This window comes from Oncorhynchus mykiss, chromosome 26 (genome assembly GCF_057628025.1).
Source record: "Oncorhynchus mykiss isolate SJ-2025 chromosome 26, ASM5762802v1, whole genome shotgun sequence".
NCBI lineage: Eukaryota > Metazoa > Chordata > Actinopteri > Salmoniformes > Salmonidae > Oncorhynchus > Oncorhynchus mykiss.
In genome coordinates, this window is record NC_143047.1 from 22,383,183 (window position 1) to 22,402,244 (window position 19,062).

General features: G+C 45.9%; 2 protein-coding genes across 2 annotated transcripts; both read right to left on the bottom strand.

Moving 5' to 3' along the window:
• Positions 1-1,623: 1,623 nt before the first annotated feature.
• On the bottom strand, positions 1,624-4,098 carry LOC118944419 (uncharacterized). The gene is made up of 4 exons (XM_090222438.1): positions 3,741-4,098; positions 2,830-3,633; positions 2,397-2,733; positions 1,624-2,294 (listed from the first exon to the last, which is right to left on the bottom strand). The coding sequence occupies exon 4, from the start codon at positions 2,202-2,204 to the stop codon at positions 1,749-1,751; it is 456 nt and encodes a 151-aa protein (XP_090078564.1). The 5' UTR covers positions 2,205-2,294; positions 2,397-2,733; positions 2,830-3,633; positions 3,741-4,098; the 3' UTR covers positions 1,624-1,748.
• Positions 4,099-12,226: 8,128 nt separating this feature from the next.
• LOC149971423 (uncharacterized) lies at positions 12,227-13,099 on the bottom strand. Its single transcript, XM_090222440.1, has 2 exons — positions 12,992-13,099; positions 12,227-12,889 (listed from the first exon to the last, which is right to left on the bottom strand). The coding sequence occupies exon 2, from the start codon at positions 12,797-12,799 to the stop codon at positions 12,347-12,349; it is 453 nt and encodes a 150-aa protein (XP_090078566.1). The 5' UTR covers positions 12,800-12,889; positions 12,992-13,099; the 3' UTR covers positions 12,227-12,346.
• Positions 13,100-19,062: the final 5,963 nt, after the last annotated feature.

The window sequence follows — 19,062 nt, forward strand, 5'->3', positions numbered from 1 at the left end:
GAAAGAGAGAAAGAGAGAGAGAGAATTAGAGAGAGCATACTTCAATTCACACAGGACGCCGGATAAGACAGGAGAAATACTCCAGATATCACAGACTGACCCTAGCCCCGCGACACATACTCTACTGCAGCATAAATACTGGAGGCTGAGACAGGAGGGGTCGGGAGACAATGTCACCCAATCCGACGATACCCCCGGACAGGGCCAAACAGGCAGGATATAACCACACCCATTTTCAATGTGTTGTCAGTAGTATCCCCCTGAGGATAGACTGGTCACTTCTTGTTGGAGACCTCATCAATGTTGCTGTCTCTAGAGGAAAGAAATGGCTTCTCTCAATGTCATTGTAACTAGATCACTGTGATGCCCTGACCACTTCATGTGGATAGAGGAGTGGGTTTGAGCGTGTGTGTGTTTTTGTGTGTAGGTGTGTATACGTGCATGTCTGTGTGTACATTTGGGTGAGAGACACTTTGATCTCCTTATTGGGTAGATTAATATTTGAATTCATAGATGGATACATCTCACCATCCCTCCTACTGTCTCTCCTCTATATCCACCCAGTCATCCCCCTCTCTTCTCTCCCTCCCCTTTCAGAGTTAATATGTTCTGCATCTTTTCTAGATTAACAATCCTCAAAAACGTCATGCTTAATTACATACATGTACAGTATCTATGTTATGTTGATTTAGTTCCAAGTCTACTTTGTCAACAGTATGTTGATGTCAGGCTCATCTTTATTGTGGATAGTGCACTCGTGTACAACTAGGGGGTTTCTCAGGTGAGGGACAGCTTGGCTGTAGCCCTAAACGATGTGCTGCTACTACTGCTTCTCTCAGCTCATTATCCATGCAGACCACAGGCATGACAGAGACAGAAAAGTGCAGTTTGACCGAAATCTTCCCTGTGAGAATTCATAAAATACCTAAATTCTCAAAGTGATTTACTAACGGAGTATTTTTCACCTGGTATTTTAATACTTAATTCAATAGTTTCAAAGCTCTCTATTCTGTCACCATTCAAGGTGATAAAACGACACATACAGTATGTGTGCTAATCAATTACTCTGATGACACCAATATATCCTCCCCTCCTGTAATATAGGCAAAGAGAATGATGTGCTGTAGTATGAGGATGTTCCCACCATCCTTATTTAGGTTGAATTACTTAACCAATCTCCCTGTAATCTGTTGGAAACCCACCAGTAACAAAGCATCTTCAGGTGGCTCAGATATGTGGTGACAGGAGGACTCTATTTGATGCATGTGTAACAAAGGTAATTAGGCCCTGAGTTTGCGAGGTGTTATTAAAATGCTAAACAGTTTAAGGGCTGGATAACATGACGATCTAAACCTCATCAGGATGTGGGAGGGAAGGACAGAGGGAGAAAATAGAACACGTCTGATTTGTATTCGCTGTGGGTGAATGTTATTTCATACATTACAGAATGCAATATGCTTATGGATCATTATTGTCCAAATGAACTCTATGCTGATATATTCACTCTCCCCTACCTGTAGTAGTTTGATTGTTCCCTTGGCAGTAATATTTATTATTTTTGGTGAATTCAAACAAATAGGTCTAATCTAAACATGCTGCGTCACATATCAACCGTAGTGAAAATTTGCTGCAGAAAAAATGTTTTATTAATTGATCAAAGTATAGCTTTTGCTACATTGAAATGTTCATTAGGTCTATTGGCTCTTCAGAGATGCAGAGGCAGCTCGGTCTCCACTGTCAACATGTAATCAGTCAAAAAGTGCTGCAATCTCCAGCAGCATTGCATCCTCATTGCCATTATCAGTAGCAGGGGTAGCGGAGGCAGCCATATCCTTCAGCTCATTGTCATCTTCATACTCAGCGATGAGGTCTTTCAGGCTGGTCTCACTGATGGATTTCTCCATAGAGGTGTCTGTTAGGGTGGAGATCAAATCTTTAGCAGAGTCATCCTTCACATCCTCATCAGTAGTGATCATGTCCTTAGTGCTCTCAGGGGTCAGTGCCATGTCAAGAGTGGAGGTCTGGTTAATGTAGTCTGGCGTGTGAAGATCTATCATGGTCTCCGATGAGACCATGGAGATCTGGCTCTGAGAGGTAGAAGTGGTGGTCTGTGTGTCTGTGTTCATATCTGATGTCTGTGTTTCCATCTGCGCATGTGTCGAAGTGTTGGTAGAGGATGGCGTTCTCTCTGTCCTAGTTGCCATAGACGAGGTGGGCAGAGGGACTCCGGGTAGCTGCCACTCCAGAGGGAGGATGGCCAGGTTCCGAGCCAGGGAAAACTGAGAGAGGGAGCTCTACCCGGAGGAGAAGGGTGGTTAGGTTGAGGTCAGAGGGGAAATTGTCTCATGTTTGAATCTCTGTCTGTCCGTATAGTAATTTAGGTTTCAGTAACTTACGTGGGCACGTGGTAGAGTCGGAGAGTCAGGTCTTATGTAAATTTCCTCCACAGGGGTCTTCACTTGCCGGGGTGTCCTTTGATTTTCCTGCACAACACAATTGTAACACCCAATGATAACACCGCATTATGGGAAAGATCTTTTGCTCACAATAAAATATGATACAGCATGTTTGGTTGTTTCACAGAGTTAGGTCTTTGTCCTGAATTAGTTCCCTTGTGGTCCTGAGATGATTTCAACAGCTGAACTTTAATCCGGTCTTTCTCCCTGCCCACCTTTCCATTACTATTGTCCTTGACCCTTTTGGTTGTAACATCACCTCCAGACAAGTCTGAACCTGTGTAGATTAGACATTTTGATTTTGAAGACACGTTCTTCCAAGTGAAGCCAATCTCATTCTATATCTAATCAGCAGACACCCCATAACACTCACCAGTATCAGATGCATTATCTTTGTCCTGGTCCTTTCTACTCTGTCTGTTCTGAGAGGGACGAGTCTTCCTCAGCTTGACTTTCCCACCACAGCAGAAGAGAGTGAACAGCTGCAGGGCCGCCACAGCTGGATGGATGCTCTTCTTCTTCTCTTTCTTCTGGGTCTCCTTTGCTTGCTCCTCAGGGAAGACCTCAGTGTCGCAATCAGTACATCAGTTAGAAATCTACTGACATTTCAAACTACGATATCAATGTTGAATATGGGTAGCCAATGAGCTCTAGCTTCATTGGCAACAAATATTATTTCCTAAGTGTGTTTCCATGTCAAAATGTTACCCCATAATAACTAGGGTTAGTGCTATCCGTGATCCTTGGGACGTCCCTACCCTAAACCCTAACCTTAACCCCTACCTTAACCTTAACCCTTACCTTAACCAAGGTCAGAGTTGGGACATTCCATGGATTCTGTTTAGACTTTTCCTAATAACTATTAGGGCCTACCCCATCCGAAGGGGCATTGTGACATTGTCACATTTGTCAAGCCATGTCAAAGGATCAGTTTCAACACAATATGCTGTGTTTTCCTTAATGTGGTCATTATCAGTTGTCAAATGCATTGGTTAATCCTCCTTAATAAGCAAGTTTGGATGTCTTACCGAGTTAGGTCTTTGTTTAATGTCTTTTTCTTTTTCCTGTGTCGTTCTGCATTTGTGGTCCTGAGATTCAATGCTATGTTTCTCTCCTCCAACCTTTCCTTTACTCTTGTCCTTGATCCTTTTCACGTCACCTGCAGAGTAGTCCAAGCCTGTAAGTGAAACGTTTCTAAGACACATGACCTGTTTTTTTCCAAGTCAAGCCTAGATAATTGTACTATGTAGCAGCACTAATCAAAATACACCTCCTAACACTCACCAGTATCAGAGTCATTATTGTTGTTTGTATCGTTTATCGTTGTTCCCTTTCTCCCATCACCACTCTGGGAGGGATCAAAGGGTGTTTTCTTCACCTTGACGCAGCTCAGCAGTGTAAACAGCTGAAGAAAGGTCAGGGCTTGAGGGATCCTCTTCTCCTTGGGCTTATCTTTATGTTCCTGTGTCTCCTTTGGTTTCTCCCTATGGGATGCCTCAGGGACAGGGTCACTTAGTCTCTGACCCATGTCACGACAAGGTAGTGTACCGTTGTAATCAATCAAATCAGTTATAGGTTGAGAGATCGTTCGAATGTAGCTAATGCGCTCTACCTGAGCTTGTCTGACCGTTTCAATGTGGTCTGATATTATGACATAAGTGTGTTTCCGTGGCAACATGTTACCTCATAATGTTCCCTTATAACAACTAGTTCTCCTTCCCTGGTAAAGGGGCATTGTGACATCACCAAGTTAGTTACCTATCCACATATCCACCCAGAACACTGGAACAGCCAATTTCTATGGACCTAGTCTGCCTGTATGTCTGTATTTTCCTGCTGGATCAAATTAAGATCCTACCACTGTATGTCTGTCTCTCTCTTTCCTTCTCTCTACCTCTCTCTCTCTGCCTGTACTCATATTCAACCTCTGCCTTCACCCTATTGCAGCAGTTGATTTTCTCATACTTTGCCTGCATCATTTTGCAAGGAGAGAGTGGCTGAGCACAGGTCAATCACTCCACAATGAGTATGGTTATACAGTTGATTATCAAGTGCCACATTCAACAGACTACTACTGTTGGCAATCAGAACACAATGTTGTAGTCCAAGAGTCGACTCAGTGAATACATGCAGCACAATGGGCAAGAGTCATGGCAACACGTCTATTCATACCTCCTCTATGTTTGCACTATTAAAAGCAGATCGCCGCCACATGTAGCATTAGAGACAGCAAGCCTCCCTGGCTCAGCACCTGTTAGTGTCAGCTTTTAAGTGCTACATGTCAGCCTGATAATTACTCTGTGTGTCATCAGCAGAGGTGATTAGTGATAAAAGCTCACAGAACATGATAGCCTAACACCTCTGGAGGCACCTGGATGTATCACAGTAGTTTATCCATTTCACTCAGACCACTAACGATAGGTTTGCAGGTATGCACACACAAACACACACCACATCCACACACACACACACACACACACACACACACACACACACACACACACACACACACACACACACACACACACGCAACCACGCATGCATTTCTAAGAACGCATGCACACACACATTACTGAAGACACGGACACACACACACTGTCCATCATGTCCTATGAGCAGGGCCAGCAAAAACAGCAGCTGACAGACCGTAATAGAGCCTGTCTGTCAAATCAAATGTATTTATAAATAAAATCAAATTAAATGTATTTATGAAGCCCTTCGTACATCTGCTGATATCTCAAAGTGCTGTACAGATACCCAGCCTAAACCCCCAAACAGCAAGCAATGCAGGTGTAGAAGCACGATGGCTAGGAAAAACTCCCTAGAAAGGCCAGAACCTAGGAAGAACCCTGGAGACAAACCAGGCTACGAGGGGAGGCCAGTACTCTTCTGGCACTGCCGGGTGGAGATTGTAACAGAACATAGCCAAGATGTTCAAATGTTCATAGATGACTGTCAAAGGTGTGTACGGGAGGCAATGTCAGGTGCAGGAGAGCAGAGTGTAGTGAACAGGCACACTTTAATTCCTTTCCAAAATACATAGCACATAAAAACAATAAAAACAATAACGTGCCAAAGACACGGAACATGACATAAGTAATAATCCACAATACCAAACAAACAATTACACACAAAGACATGATGGGAAACAGAGGGCTAAATACATGTATGATAATATGTTAACATGTAATGATTAGGGAATGAAAACCAGGTGTGTATGGGACAAGACAAAACAAATGGATATATGAAAAATGGAGAGTTGATGGCTAAAAAGCCTGTGACTCCGCCCTTGACGCGAAGCTCCAGTGGCACGCAGACACCAGCTTCGGGGATGACCCGGAGGGCGAAGTGAAGGGCGATACGGCGATGGTGAAACTCCCGCAGCAGTTCAGGATCCAAAACATCCGCAACCGGAACACAGCACCTCTACCCCTCCCATTCCACGGGGTACTGAAGGCACCCCGCCCGACGCCTCGCATCTAGGATGGAACAAACGATGTACACTGGGGCCCCCTCGATGTCCAAAGGGGGTGGAGGGACCTTCCACACCTCAGATTCCTGGAGCGGGCCAGCCACCACCGGCCTGAGGAGAGACACATGGAACGAGGGGTTAATACGATAATCAGAGGCAAGCTGTAATCTGTTACATACCTCATTCACCCTCCTCAGGACTTTAAAGGGCCCCACAAACCGCGGACCCAGCTTCCGGCAGGGCAGTCGGAGGGGCAGTGTAACGACTCTCCTCTTCTTCTGACGAGGAGTAAGAGATGTCGGACCAATGTTCAGCTTGGTAAGTGTCCATTTTAATATATAAAACTGAACACTACAAAAATACAAAATAACAACGTGAATGAACAAACGAAAATCGAAACAGTCCCATATGGTACAAACACAGACACATGAAACAATCACCCACCACTCAAAAGTGAAACCAGGCTACCTAAGTATGGTTCTCAATCAGGGACAACGAATGACAGCTGCCTCTGATTGAGAACCATACCGGGCCAAACACAGAAATGCCAAATCATAGAAAAAGGAACATAGACAACCCACCCAATTCACGCCCTGACCATACTAAAACAAAGACATAACAAAATAACTAAGGTCAGAATGTGACGGGCAGGTTACGGGTCGAGAGCCAGACCCGGTCTCACTGCAGTGATGGTCCGCTCTGGTTATTTGGCAGCGCGCGGCTCGCTGGAGGTATACACGGGTGGCCTCCCATGTCTCCTCCGCACGCCTAAACCAGTCATCCACCGCAGGAGCTTCGGTCTGACCCTGATGCCATTGCGCCAGAACCAGCTGGTACCCCAATACGTACTGAAAGGGGGAGAGGTTAGTGGAGGAGTGGCGAAGCAAGTTCTGTGCCATCTCGGCCCAGTGCACGAACGCAGCCCACTCACCCAGCCGGTCCTAGCAATAAGACCGCAGAAACCTGCCCACATCCTGGTTGACTCTCTCTACCTGCCCGTTACTCTCGAGGTGAAAACCTGAGGTAATGCTGATCGAGAACCCCAGACGTTCCATGAACGCCTTCCAAACTCTTGACGTGAACTGGGGACCCCGACCCGACACTATATCCTCAGGCACCCCGTAGTGCCGGAAGATGTGAGTCAACAGGGCTTCCTCAGTCTGCAGGGCCATAGGATGACCGGGCAGAGGGAGGGAGTAGGGAGGAGATGACAGGACTTAGAAAATGATCCACAACGACCAGGATCGTAGTGTTTCCCTGTGAAAGAGAAAGATCTGTTAGGATATCCACTGACAGATGTGACCAAGGTCATTGTGGAACGGGTAAGGGATTAACTTACCTCTGGGCATGTGTCTTTGAGCCTTATACTGGGCACACACCGAGCAGGAGGAAACATAAGCCCTTACGTCTTTTGCCAAGGTGGGCCACCAGTTCTTTCCAGTCAGACAGAGCACCGTCAGAGATGTGTGGGCCCAATAGATCAACTGGTCACGGACAGCTGACGGAACGTACATACGCCCAACGGGGCACTGGAGGGGGGCGGGCTATGTAGGTAAAGCCTGCTCAATTTCCACATCCAGCTTCCACACGACCAGCGCTACCAGGAAGGAGGCCGGGGGTATGGGAGTCTGATCCATGGGCCGCTCCTCTGTGTCATACAGCCCCGGACAGTGTGTCTGCCGTCTTATTCTGGGAACCTGGTCTGTAGGATAGGGTAAACACAAAACGGGTAAAGAACATGACCCACCTTGCCTGATGGGGATTCAGTCTCCTCGCTGCCTGGATGTACTCCAGGTTGCGGTGGTCAGTCCAGATGAGGAAAGGGTGTTTAGCCCCCTCAAGCCAATGTCTCCACACCTTCAACGCTTTAACCGCAGCCAACAACTCGCGGTCCCCCACATCATAGTTAAGCTCCGCTGGGCTGAGCTTCTTCGAGAAGAAAGCACAGGGGCGGAGTTTCGGTGGCGTACCCGAGCGCTGTGAGAGCACGGCTCCTACCCCAGCCTCGGACGCGTCTACCTCCACTATGAATGCCAAAGAGGGATCCGGATGGGCCAGCACGGGTGCCGAAGTAAACAGAGCTCTTAGCTGCCCAAAAGCCCTGTCCGCCTCAGCCGACCACTGCAACCATACAGGACCCCCCTTCAGCAATGAGGTAATGGGAGCAGGAACCAGGCCAAAACCCCGGATAATTCCGGTAGTAATTGGCAAACCCTAAAAACCGCTGCCCCTCCTTTACCGTGGTGGGAGTCGGCCAATTACGCATGGCTGCAATGTGGTCACTCTCCATCTCCACCCCTGATGTGGAAATGCGATACCCTTGGAAGGAGACAGCCTGCTGAAAGAACAGGCACTTCTCAGCCTTGACATACAGGTCATGCTCCAACAGTCGTCCAAGTACCTTGCGCACCAAGGACACATGCTCGGTGCGTGTAGAAGAGTATATCAGAATGTCATCGATATACATCACTACACCCTGTGCAGGTCCCTGAACATCTCGTCTACAAAGGATTGGAAAACTGATGGAGCATTCATCAACAAATACGGCATGACGAGGTACTCATAATGCCCTGTGGTGGTACTAAACGCTGTCTTCCACTCGTCTCCCTCCCGGATACGCACCAGGTTATACGTACTCCCGTGATCCAGTTTTGTGAAGAAGCGTGCCCCACACATTGACTCAATCGCCGTGGCGATAAGAGGTAGCGGCAAACTGTATCTCACCGTGATTTGATTGAGTCCTCTATAGTCAATGCATGGGCGTAAACCTCCATCCATCTTCTTCACAAAAAATAAACTTGAGGAGGCGGGTGAAGCAGGGATTCAGAGACATGTGTATCCATAGCCACCGTCTCCGCTTGCTACAGGGGATACACGTGACTCCTGGGAAGCGCAGCTTCTGCCAGGAGACTTATCGCACAATCCCACCGTCGATGAGGTGGTAATTGAGTCGCCTTCCTTTGACAGAAGAGCCAAATCGGCATATTCGGGGGGGGGGGGGGGGGGGGTGCACGGTGGAGACCTGGTCTGGACTTTCCCTGCCGTGGTAGCACCAACGGCAACCCCTACACACCTCCCTGAGCACTCTCGCGACCACCCCGTGAGAGCCCTCTGTTGCCAGGAAATAGTGGGGTTATGCAGAGCAACCAGGGAAGGCCTAATACCACAGGAAACACAGGAGAGTCAATGAGGAAGAGGCTGATTTTTTTCCTCGTGATCCTCCTGCATAACCATGGCCAAGGGGATGGTGGCCTCCCTGATTATCCTTGACCATAATGGTCGACAATCCAAAGCGTGAACCGGGAAGGGTCTAACTACAGGAAAAATGGGGATCCCTAAACTATTGGATAACGCTGTCGATAAAATTCCTGAGCTGCGCCTGAATTGATTCCAGAGCGAATTCCTGGGCGCTCCTTGTCCCTTTCTCCCGCCGCTCTACCTTCGGGTGGATGGTCGAAGACGGCCCGGAAGCGACGGGTGAACTCCTCGTACTGGTCCACAGGTAGTCCTCCTCTTTCCACACGGCGTTTGCCCACTCCAGCGCTCCTCCTGTGAGACAGGAAATTAGGGAAGCTACTCTCTCCCTTCCTGAGGGAGCTGGGTGCACGCTGGCCAGATAGAGGTCCAGTTGAAACAGGAATCCCTGGCACTTTGCTGCCATCGCATCATACTCCCTGGGAAGGGAGAGATGCATCCCACTGGAATTCTCTCCAGATGGGACGGGTGGAGGCAATCCCGGTTGTACTGGTCGAGGCGCTGGAGAGACTCCCTGTCTCTCCCGACGGTCCATGGTTTGAACAACGCGATCCATCATGGCACCAAGTTGACTTAACATTGCCGAATGTTCCTTGTCGCTCTCCTGGACGCGCTCCTCGACTCCTCTAACCGGGGTACCTGCTCCTGCTGACTCCATGGTTTGGTGTGTAATTCTGTCAAAGGTGTGTAAGGGAGGCAAAGTCAGGTGCATGAGAGCAGAGTGTAGTGAACAGGCGCACTTTAATTCCGTTCCAAAATACACAGCACATAAAAACAATAACGTGACAAAAACACAGAACATGACAAAAGTAAAGCGCCCGACAATAATCCACAATACCAAACAAACAATTACACACAAAGACATGATAGTAAACAGATGGCTAAATACATAGAATGATTAGGGAATGAAAACCAGGTGTGTATGGGACAAGACAAAACAAATGGATATCTGAAAAACTGAGCGGTGATGGCTAGAAAGCCGGTGATGTCCATCGCTGAACGCCGGCCGAACAAGGAGAGGAGCCGACTTCGGCGGAAGTCGTGACAATGACCAGCAGGGTCAAATAATAATAATCACAGTGGTTGTCGAGGGTGCAACAGGTCAGAACCTCAGGAGTAAATGTCAGTTAATTTTTCATAGCCGATCATTCAGAGTATCTCTACTGCTCCTGCTGTCTCTAGAGAGTTGAAAACAGAAGGTCTGGGACAAGTAGCACATATGGTGAACAGGTCAGGGTTCCATAGCCGCAGGCAGAAAAGTTTAAACTGGAGCACCAGCACGGCCAGGTGGACTGGGGACAGCAAGGAGTCATCAGGCCAGGTAGTTCTGAGGCATGGTCCTAGGGCTCAGGTCTTCCAAGAGAAAGAGGGAAAGAAAGAAAGAAAGAGAGAGAGAAAAGAAAGAAAGAAAGAAAGAGAGAAAGAAAGAAAGAGAGAGAATTAGAGAGAGCATAATTAAATTCACACAGGACACCGGTTAAGACAGGAGAAATAATGCAGATATAAGAGACTGACCAAAGCCCCCCGACACATACTCTACTGCAGCATAAATACTGGAGGCTGAGACAGGAGGGGTCGGGAGACAATGTGGCCCCATCCGACGATACCCCCGGACAGGGCCAAACAGGCAGGATATAACCACACCCATTTTCAATGTGTTGTCAGTAGTATCCCCCAGAGGATAGACTGGTCACTTCTTGTTGGAGACCTCATCAATGTTACAGTCTCTAGAGGAAAGAAATGGCTTCTCTCAATGTCCTTGTAACTAGATCACTGTGATGCCCTGAGCACTTCATGTGGATAGAGGAGTGGGTGTGAGCGTGTGTGTGTTTTTGTGTGTGTAGGTGTGTGTACGTGCATGTCTGTGTGTACATCTGGGTGAGAGACACTTTGATCTCCTTATTGGGTAGATTAATATTTGAATTCATAGATGGATACATCTCACCATCCCTCCTACTGTCTCTCCTCTATATCCACCCAGTCATCCCCCTCTCTTCTCTCCCTCCCCTTTCAGAGTTAATATGTTCTGCATCTTTTCTAGATTAACAATCCTCAAAAACGTCATGCTTAATTACATACATGTACAGTATCTATGTTATGTTGATTTAGTTCCAAGTCTACTTTGTCAACAGTATGTTGATGTCAGGCTGATCTTTATTGTGGAGAGTGCACTCATGTACAACTAGGGGGTTTCTCAGGTGAGGGACAGCTTGGCTGTAGCCCTAAACAATGTGCTGCTACTACTGCTTCTCTCAGCTCATTATCCACGCAGACCACAGGCATGACATAGGCAGAAAAGTGCAGTTTGACCGAAATCTTCCCTGTGAGAATTCATAAAATACCTAAATTCTCAGTGATTTTCTAACGGAGCATTTTTCACCTGGTATTTTAATACTTAATTCAATAGTTTCAAAGCTCTCTATTCTCTCACCATTCAAGGTGATAAAACGACACATACAGTATGTGTGCTAATCAATTACTCTGATGATACCAATATATCCTCCCCTCCTGTAATATAGGCAAAGAGAATGATGTGCTGTAGTATGAGGATGTTCCCACCATCCTTATTTAGGTTGAATTACTTAACCAATCTCCCTGTAATCTGTTGGAAACCCACCAGTAACAAAGCATCTTCAGGTGGCTCAGATATGTGGTGACAGGAGGACTCTATTTGATGCATGTGTAACAAAGGTAATTAGGCCCTGAGTTTGCGAGGTGTTATTAAAATGCTAAACAGTTTAAGGGCTGGATAACATGACGATCTAAACCTCATCAGGATGTGGGAGGGAAGGACAGAGGGAGAAAATAGAACACGTCTGATTTGTATTCGCTGTGGGTGAATGTTATTTCATACATTACAGAATGCAATATGCTTATGGATCATTATTGTCCAAATGAACTCTATGCTGATATATTCACTCTCCCTTACCTGTAGTAGTTTGATTGTTCCCTTGGCAGTAATATTTATTACTTTTGGTGAAATCAAACAAATAGGTCTAATCTAAACATGCTGCGTCACATATCAACCGTAGTGAAAATTTGCTGCAGAAAAAATGTTTTATTAATTGATCAAAGTATAGCTTTTGCTACATTGAAATGTTCATTAGGCCTATTGGCTCTTCAGAGATTCAGAGGCAGCTCGGTCTCCACTGTCAACATGTAATCAGTCAAAAAGTGCTGCAATCTCCAGCAGCATTGCATCCTCATTGCCATTATCAGTAGCAGGGGTAGCGGAGGCAGCCATATCCTTCAGCTCATTGTCATCTTCATACTCAGCAATGAGGTCTTTCAGGCTGGTCTCACTGATGGATTTCTCCATAGAGGTGTCTGTTAGGGTGGAGATCAAATCTTTAGCATAGTCATCCTTCACATCCTCATCAGTAGTGATCATGTCCTTAGTGCTCTCAGGGGTCAGTGCCATGTCAAGAGTGGAGGTCTGGTTAATGGAGTCTGACGTGTGAAGATCTATCATGGTCTCCGATGAGACCAAGGAGATCTGGCTCTGAGAGGTAGAAGTGGTCTGTGTGTCTGTGTTCATATCTGATGTCTGTGTTTCCATCTGCGCATGTGTCGAAGTGTTGGTAGAGGATGGCGTTCTCTCTGTCCTAGTTGCCATAGACGAGGTGGGCAGAGGGACTCCGGGTAGCTGCCACTCCAGCGGGAGGATGGCCAGGTTCCGAGCCAGGGAAAACTGAGAGAGGGAGCTCTACCCAGAGGAAAAGGGTGGTTAGGTTGAGGTCAGAGGGGAAATTGTCTCATGTTTGAATCTCTGTCTGTCCGTATAGTAATTTAGGTTTCAGTAACTTACGTGGGCACGTGGTAGAGTCGGAGAGTCAGGTCTTATGTAAATTTCCTCCACAGGGGTCTTCACTTGCCGGGGTGTCCTTTGATTTTCCTGCACAACACAATTGTAACACCCAATGATAACACAGCATTATGGGAAAGATCTTTTGCTCACAATAAAATATGATACAGCATGTTTGGTTGTTTCACAGAGTTAGGTCTTTGTCCTGAATTAGTTCCCTTGTGGTCCTGAGATGATTTCAACAGCTGAACTTCAGTCCGGTCTTTCTCCCTGCCCACCTTTCCATTACTCTTGTCCTTGACCCTTTTGGTTGTAACATCACCTCCAGACAAGTCTGAACCTGTGTAGATTAGACATTTTGAAGACACGTTCTTCCAAGTGAAGCCAATCTCATTCTATATCTAATCAGCTGACACCCCATAACACTCACCAGTATCAGATGCATTATCTTTGTCCTGGTCCTTTCTACTCTGTCTGTTCTGAGAGGGACGAGTCTTCCTCTGCTTGACTTTCCCACCACAGCAGAAGAGAGTGAACAGCTGCAGGGCCGCCACAGCTGGATGGATGCTCTTCTTCTTCTCTTTCTGCTGGGTCTCCTTTGCTTGCTCCTCAGGGGAGACCTCAGTGTCGCAATCAGTACATCAGTTAGAAATCTACTGACATTTCAAACTACAATATCAATGTTGAATATACGTAGCCAATGAGCTCTAGCTGGATTGGCAACAAATATTATTTCCTAAGTGTGTTTCCATGTCAAAATGTTACCCCATAATAACTAGGGTTAGTGCTGTCCGTGATCCTTGGGACATCCCTACCCTAAACCCTAACCTTAACCCCTACCTTAACCCTAACCCTTACCTTAACCATTTCAATTTCAACGTCAAAGGTCAGAGTTGGGACGTTCCATGGATTCTGTTTAGACTTTTCCTAATAACTATTAGGGCCTACCCCATCCGAAGGGGCATTGTGACATTATCACATTTGTCAAGCCATGTCAATGCTCTGTTTTCCTTATTGTGGTCATTATCAGTTGTCAAATGCATTGGTTAATCCTCATTAATAAGCAAGTTTGGATGTCTTACCGAGTTAGGTCTTTGTTTAATGTCTTTTTCTTTTTCCTGTGTCGTTCTGCATTTGTGGTCCTGAGATTCAATGCTATGTTTCTCTCCTCCAACCTTTCCTTTACTCTTGTCCTTGATCCTTTTCACGTCACCTGCAGAGTAGTCCAAGCCTGTAAGTGAAACGTTTCTAAGACACATGACCTGTTTTTTTCCAAGTGAAGCCTAGATAATTGTACTATGTAGCAGCACTAATCAAAATACACCTCCTAACACTCACCAGTATCAGAGTCATTATTGTTGTTTGTATCGTTTATCGTTGTTCCCTTTCTCCCATCACCACTCTGGGAGGGATCAAAGGGTGTTTTCTTCACCTTGACGCAGCTCAGCAGTGTAAACAGCTGAAGAAAGGTCAGGGCTTGAGGGATCCTCTTCACCTTGGGTTTATCTTTATGTTTCTGTGTCTCCTTTGGTTTCTCCCGATGGGATACCTCAGGGACAGGGTCACTTAGTCTCTGACCCATGTCACGACAAGGTAGTGTACCGTTGTAATCAATCAAATCAGTTATAGTTTGGGAGATCGTTCGAATGTAGCTAATGCGCTCTACCTGAGCTTGTCTGACCGTTTTAATGTGGTCTGAGATTATGACATAAGTGTGTTTCCGTGGCAACATGTTACCTCATAATGTTCCCTTATAACAACTAGTTCTCCTTCCCTGGTAAAGGGGCATTGTGACATCACCAAGTTAGTTACCTAGCCACATATCCACCCAGAACACTGGAACAGCCTATTTCTATGGACCTAGTCTGCCTGTATGTCTGTATTTTCCTGCTGGATCAAATTAAGATCCTACCACTGTATGTCTGTCTCTCTCTTTCCTTCTCTCTACCTCTCTCTCTCTGCCTGTACTCATATTCAACCTCTGCCTTCACCCTATTGCAGCAGTTGATTTTCTCATAATTTGCCTGCATCATGTTGCAAGGAGAGATTGACTGAGCACAGGTCAATCACTCCACAATGAGTATGGTTAAACAGTTGATTATCAAGTGCCACATTCAACAGACTACTACTGTTGGCAATCAGAATACAATGTTGTTGTAGTCCAAGAGTCGACTCAGTGAATACATGCAGCACAATGGGCAAGAGTCATGGCAACATGTCTATTCATACCTCCTCTATGTTTGCACTATTAAAAGCAGATCGCCGCCACATGTAGCATTAGAGACAGCAAGCCTCCCTGGCTCAGCACCTGTTAGTGTCAGCTTTTAAGTGCTACATGTCAGCCTGATAATTACTCTGTGTGTCATCAGCAGAGGAGATTAGTGATAAAAGCTAACAGAACATGATAGGCTAACACCTCTGGAGGCACCTGGATGTATCACAGTAGTTTATCCATTTCACTCAGACCACTAACGATAGGTTTGCAGGTATGCACGCACAAACACACACCACATGCACACACACATGTTACGCCCCTGAAATCAGGGGAGAAATAATCACGAGAGTGATACGGTGTTGTATTCTCAATTCAAAGTTTAGTGTAATGAGAAAAGACTGCGATTTTCCCCAGGAATATGGGTGGAGACCAGAGCAATCGATCTCCGGCTCATAGATTAAGAGCATTTCGTAGATCACAGATTAACACTTTTAGGCACCACAAAATAAAGTAATCAATATAACGTTTACACAATACTCTCACAATTTGTACCCTTTGACAGATTTTAACTTTAACACAATTATATGAATATTATCAATCTCTATCAACTAATACTGAATGCATCTTTTTAACCTTAGATGTTTTAAGATCCACATCCTATGAACTTACTAATACTTTTTAATGTATAACAGGCTATGAATATTTCCTTTAACCTGTCACACTCTCGCCGACAAAATAAATGTTGTCCCAACATTACCAACATTGTCTTCTTCAACAGTCCGTATGCACTGGACCTAGAAAATCCTCTTCTGTAAATTAGTACTTGAGCAGAGGTCAAGGGTCACAGTTCAAATATAGCTAACAAGTTATATTCACAGTCCATATCTGTTGACCAGCTATATAACATAAGCAGTCTTTTCTCATACTATTGATCAACAGTCCATCAATTTTAATGATCTATATGCATAGTCTGCAAATTGTCTCTTTTGACAGTCTGTGAAATCAGACAGTAGTCCATGGTCAAACATGTCAACTCTGTAGCCTCATGTTTGCTGAAGCCCATACATGTAAGGTGGCTGAAAGAAACATTACTGTAGTGATGGCAGCCATGGAACCAGTCCTGGTGCAGAGTAGACAGGGAACAACTGTGGCTGTGGCTGTATACTGTAGCAGGAAGGGATACCAAGCTGATCATAGGTGATACGTCTTGGAGGGTGTCTCTCTCTTTGTGGCAGCTGGTAGGCTGGTTCCTCAGGTTCAGCAGTATCAGTATATGAAGGAAAGGCACTTGGTGGATGATCATCAGGCAAATTTTCTTTAACTGTTGTTGTCTCCTCCAGCCGCTTTTCAACAAGAGGCTGTGCTGGTAGCGTATCAGGGACTGGCACTGCAACTGTCTGTTTCACTGTTGGGGGCCTGTGTTCCCACTCTCGCTGGTTCAGCATTCCTCTCCTCAGGTACTGTAGGAGATGTGGGAACCTGTAGCGGCTCATGATGAAGGTCATATTCATCCCCATTGTCTTCATCAGAATCTAGAGTCTGTGATGCAGGCTGGTGTCTCCTCGTTTTCTGACTTTTGTCCACTTTGGTCATTTCTGGTTGTGTCTCAAAAGGTAAGTGGTCACAGGACATGAGCAGATTTCTGTGCAGGACCCTGGAGCGTCCCCTACCCTTTTCTGGTCTAAATTCATAAATCGGCAGGTCTGAACCCATTTGTCTCACCACTGTGTGAATTGTATCTTCCCAATAGTTACGGAGTTTTCCTGGTCCTCCTCTTGGTGTCAGGTTTTTAATCAGAACTCGCTCGCCAGGCTGTAGCACTGAACTCCTAACTTTAGTGTCATAGTACTTCTTACTTCTTTCAGCGGCTTTCTGAGCATTTTCATTTGCAATGGCGTATGCTTCTTCCATCCCTCGTTTCCAGTTCTCCACGTATTCTCGCTGGTTACTGGAACCTGCCTCTGTGCACAATCCAAAGAGCATATCAACTGGAAGCCTGGGTGATCTCCCAAACAGAAGATAAAATGGTGAATAGCCAGTCACTTCGCAACGGGTGCAGTTATAGGCATAAACCAGTTTGTTCAGAGACTCCTTCCAATTTGACTTTTGTGGCTCAGTTAGTGTCTTTAACATTTGCAACAATGTTCTGTTCATGCGTTCCGCTTGACCGTTTCCCATCGGGTGATAGGGTGTTGTCCTGGACCCCGCCATGCCACTGAGTTTCTTTAACTGATGGAACAACTGATTTTCAAATTCTCCCCCTTGGTCATGGTGGATGCGGGACGGGAACCCAAACTTCAGGGCAAAGTCATTGAAGATGAGATTTGCAGCAGTTTTACCTGACTTTGATGTGGTGGTGTAGGCTTGAGTGAAACGTGTAAAATGATCAACAACCACGAGGATGTACTCATATCCCCCTTTGCATCTGTCGAGATGAAGGAAGTCTATACATACCACTTCAAATGGCTGTGTTGTCACAATGTTTGTCAGAGGAGCTCTTGTTGCATGGGCTGGCTTTTTCTGCTTGACACAGCTACAAGTTTTAGTCACATAGTGCTCGATGTCAGATTGCATATATGGCCAGAAGAAGCGGTCACGTACTAGTGATACAGTGCGGTCAGTACCTTGGTGTCCCATGTTATTGTTCAACTCTTCCATCACTTTACCTTTGTACTGCTCTGGTAGAACTAACTGCTTGCGGGCTGTAGTGATTCTGTACAGAATGCCATCACTGTCTACTGTCAATTTGTCCCATTCTCTGAATAGGCATGTTGTCTTTGGACTGAATTTCTTTTGCTCTTTAACTGGCGGTTTGGAACCAGACAGTTTGAAATTGAGCACAGGACGGATGACCGGATCAGATTCTTGTGCTTCTCTTATCCCATCTTTTGGGATCGAGATGGTTGTTGCAGTGGTTGTCTCACCTTCAGCTAATACTGACATCGATGCAGCTGAAAATGACCAAGGTACAACAGCCTCTTTCTGTACCTCAACTGCTTGTATCGCGGCGGCAATGGTGTCTGGTGGAAGCTCCTCAGAACATTCTCTCATCAGTGACTCTACATCCAGTGGCATCCTTGACAAAGCATCTGCATCACCGTTCTCTCTGCCTGGCCTGTACTTTATTGTAAAGTGGAAATCAGCCAAGTCTGCAACCCACCTGGAAGTGGGTTGTTATCGCTGTATACAGTGAAGGTCGGAGCATAGTACAAATAATCATGGAACTTATCAGTGATTGCCCATTTTAGAGCTAGAAATTCTAGCTTGCTCGAGTGGTAGTGATAGTTCTTCTCCGCTGCTGTTAAGGTTCGAGAGCCATAAGACATGACCCTAAGCTTCCCCTCTTACTTTTGATAAAGAACTGCTCCCAAGCCTTGGTGTGACGCATCAGTGTGTACAACAAATGGCTGAGTGAAATCAGGGAAACCTAAAACTGGTGGGTGAAGCAAACACTCAATCAGCTGTTCCAGTGCCTGTTGATGCTGGTCAGTCCACAGGATTGGCTTGTTTGAGGGCACCACATGACTTACTTTCTTTGTTTTTGTTTTCCGTGGGTGGTCAGGTATTTTCTCTGAATCTGCTTTCAGGAGGTCATACAGGCAGCTGGCACTCCTAGAAAAGTATTTGATGTACTGTCTGTAGTAAGTGAGTAAACCAAGCATTTTTCTGAGCTGGCCTACAGTCTCTGGTCTGATTTCTTTCAATGCTCTTACTGCTTCAAAATCGGCTGGGTCAACTCGGCTGCCCTCTGCAGACACTATTCTGCCCAAATAACGGACCTGGGGTTTAAAGAGATCACACTTACTTGGTTTGAGTTTAATGCCATACTCTCTGAGACGCTGCAAAACTTTTCGCACAT

What these genes read in the sequence shown, in the direction of transcription:
- LOC149971423 (XM_090222440.1), bottom strand. Translation starts at nt 12,799, where the DNA reads ATGGCAACTAGGACAGAGAGAACGCCATCCTCTACCAACACTTCGACA.
- LOC118944419 (XM_090222438.1), bottom strand. Translation starts at nt 2,204, where the DNA reads ATGGCAACTAGGACAGAGAGAACGCCATCCTCTACCAACACTTCGACA.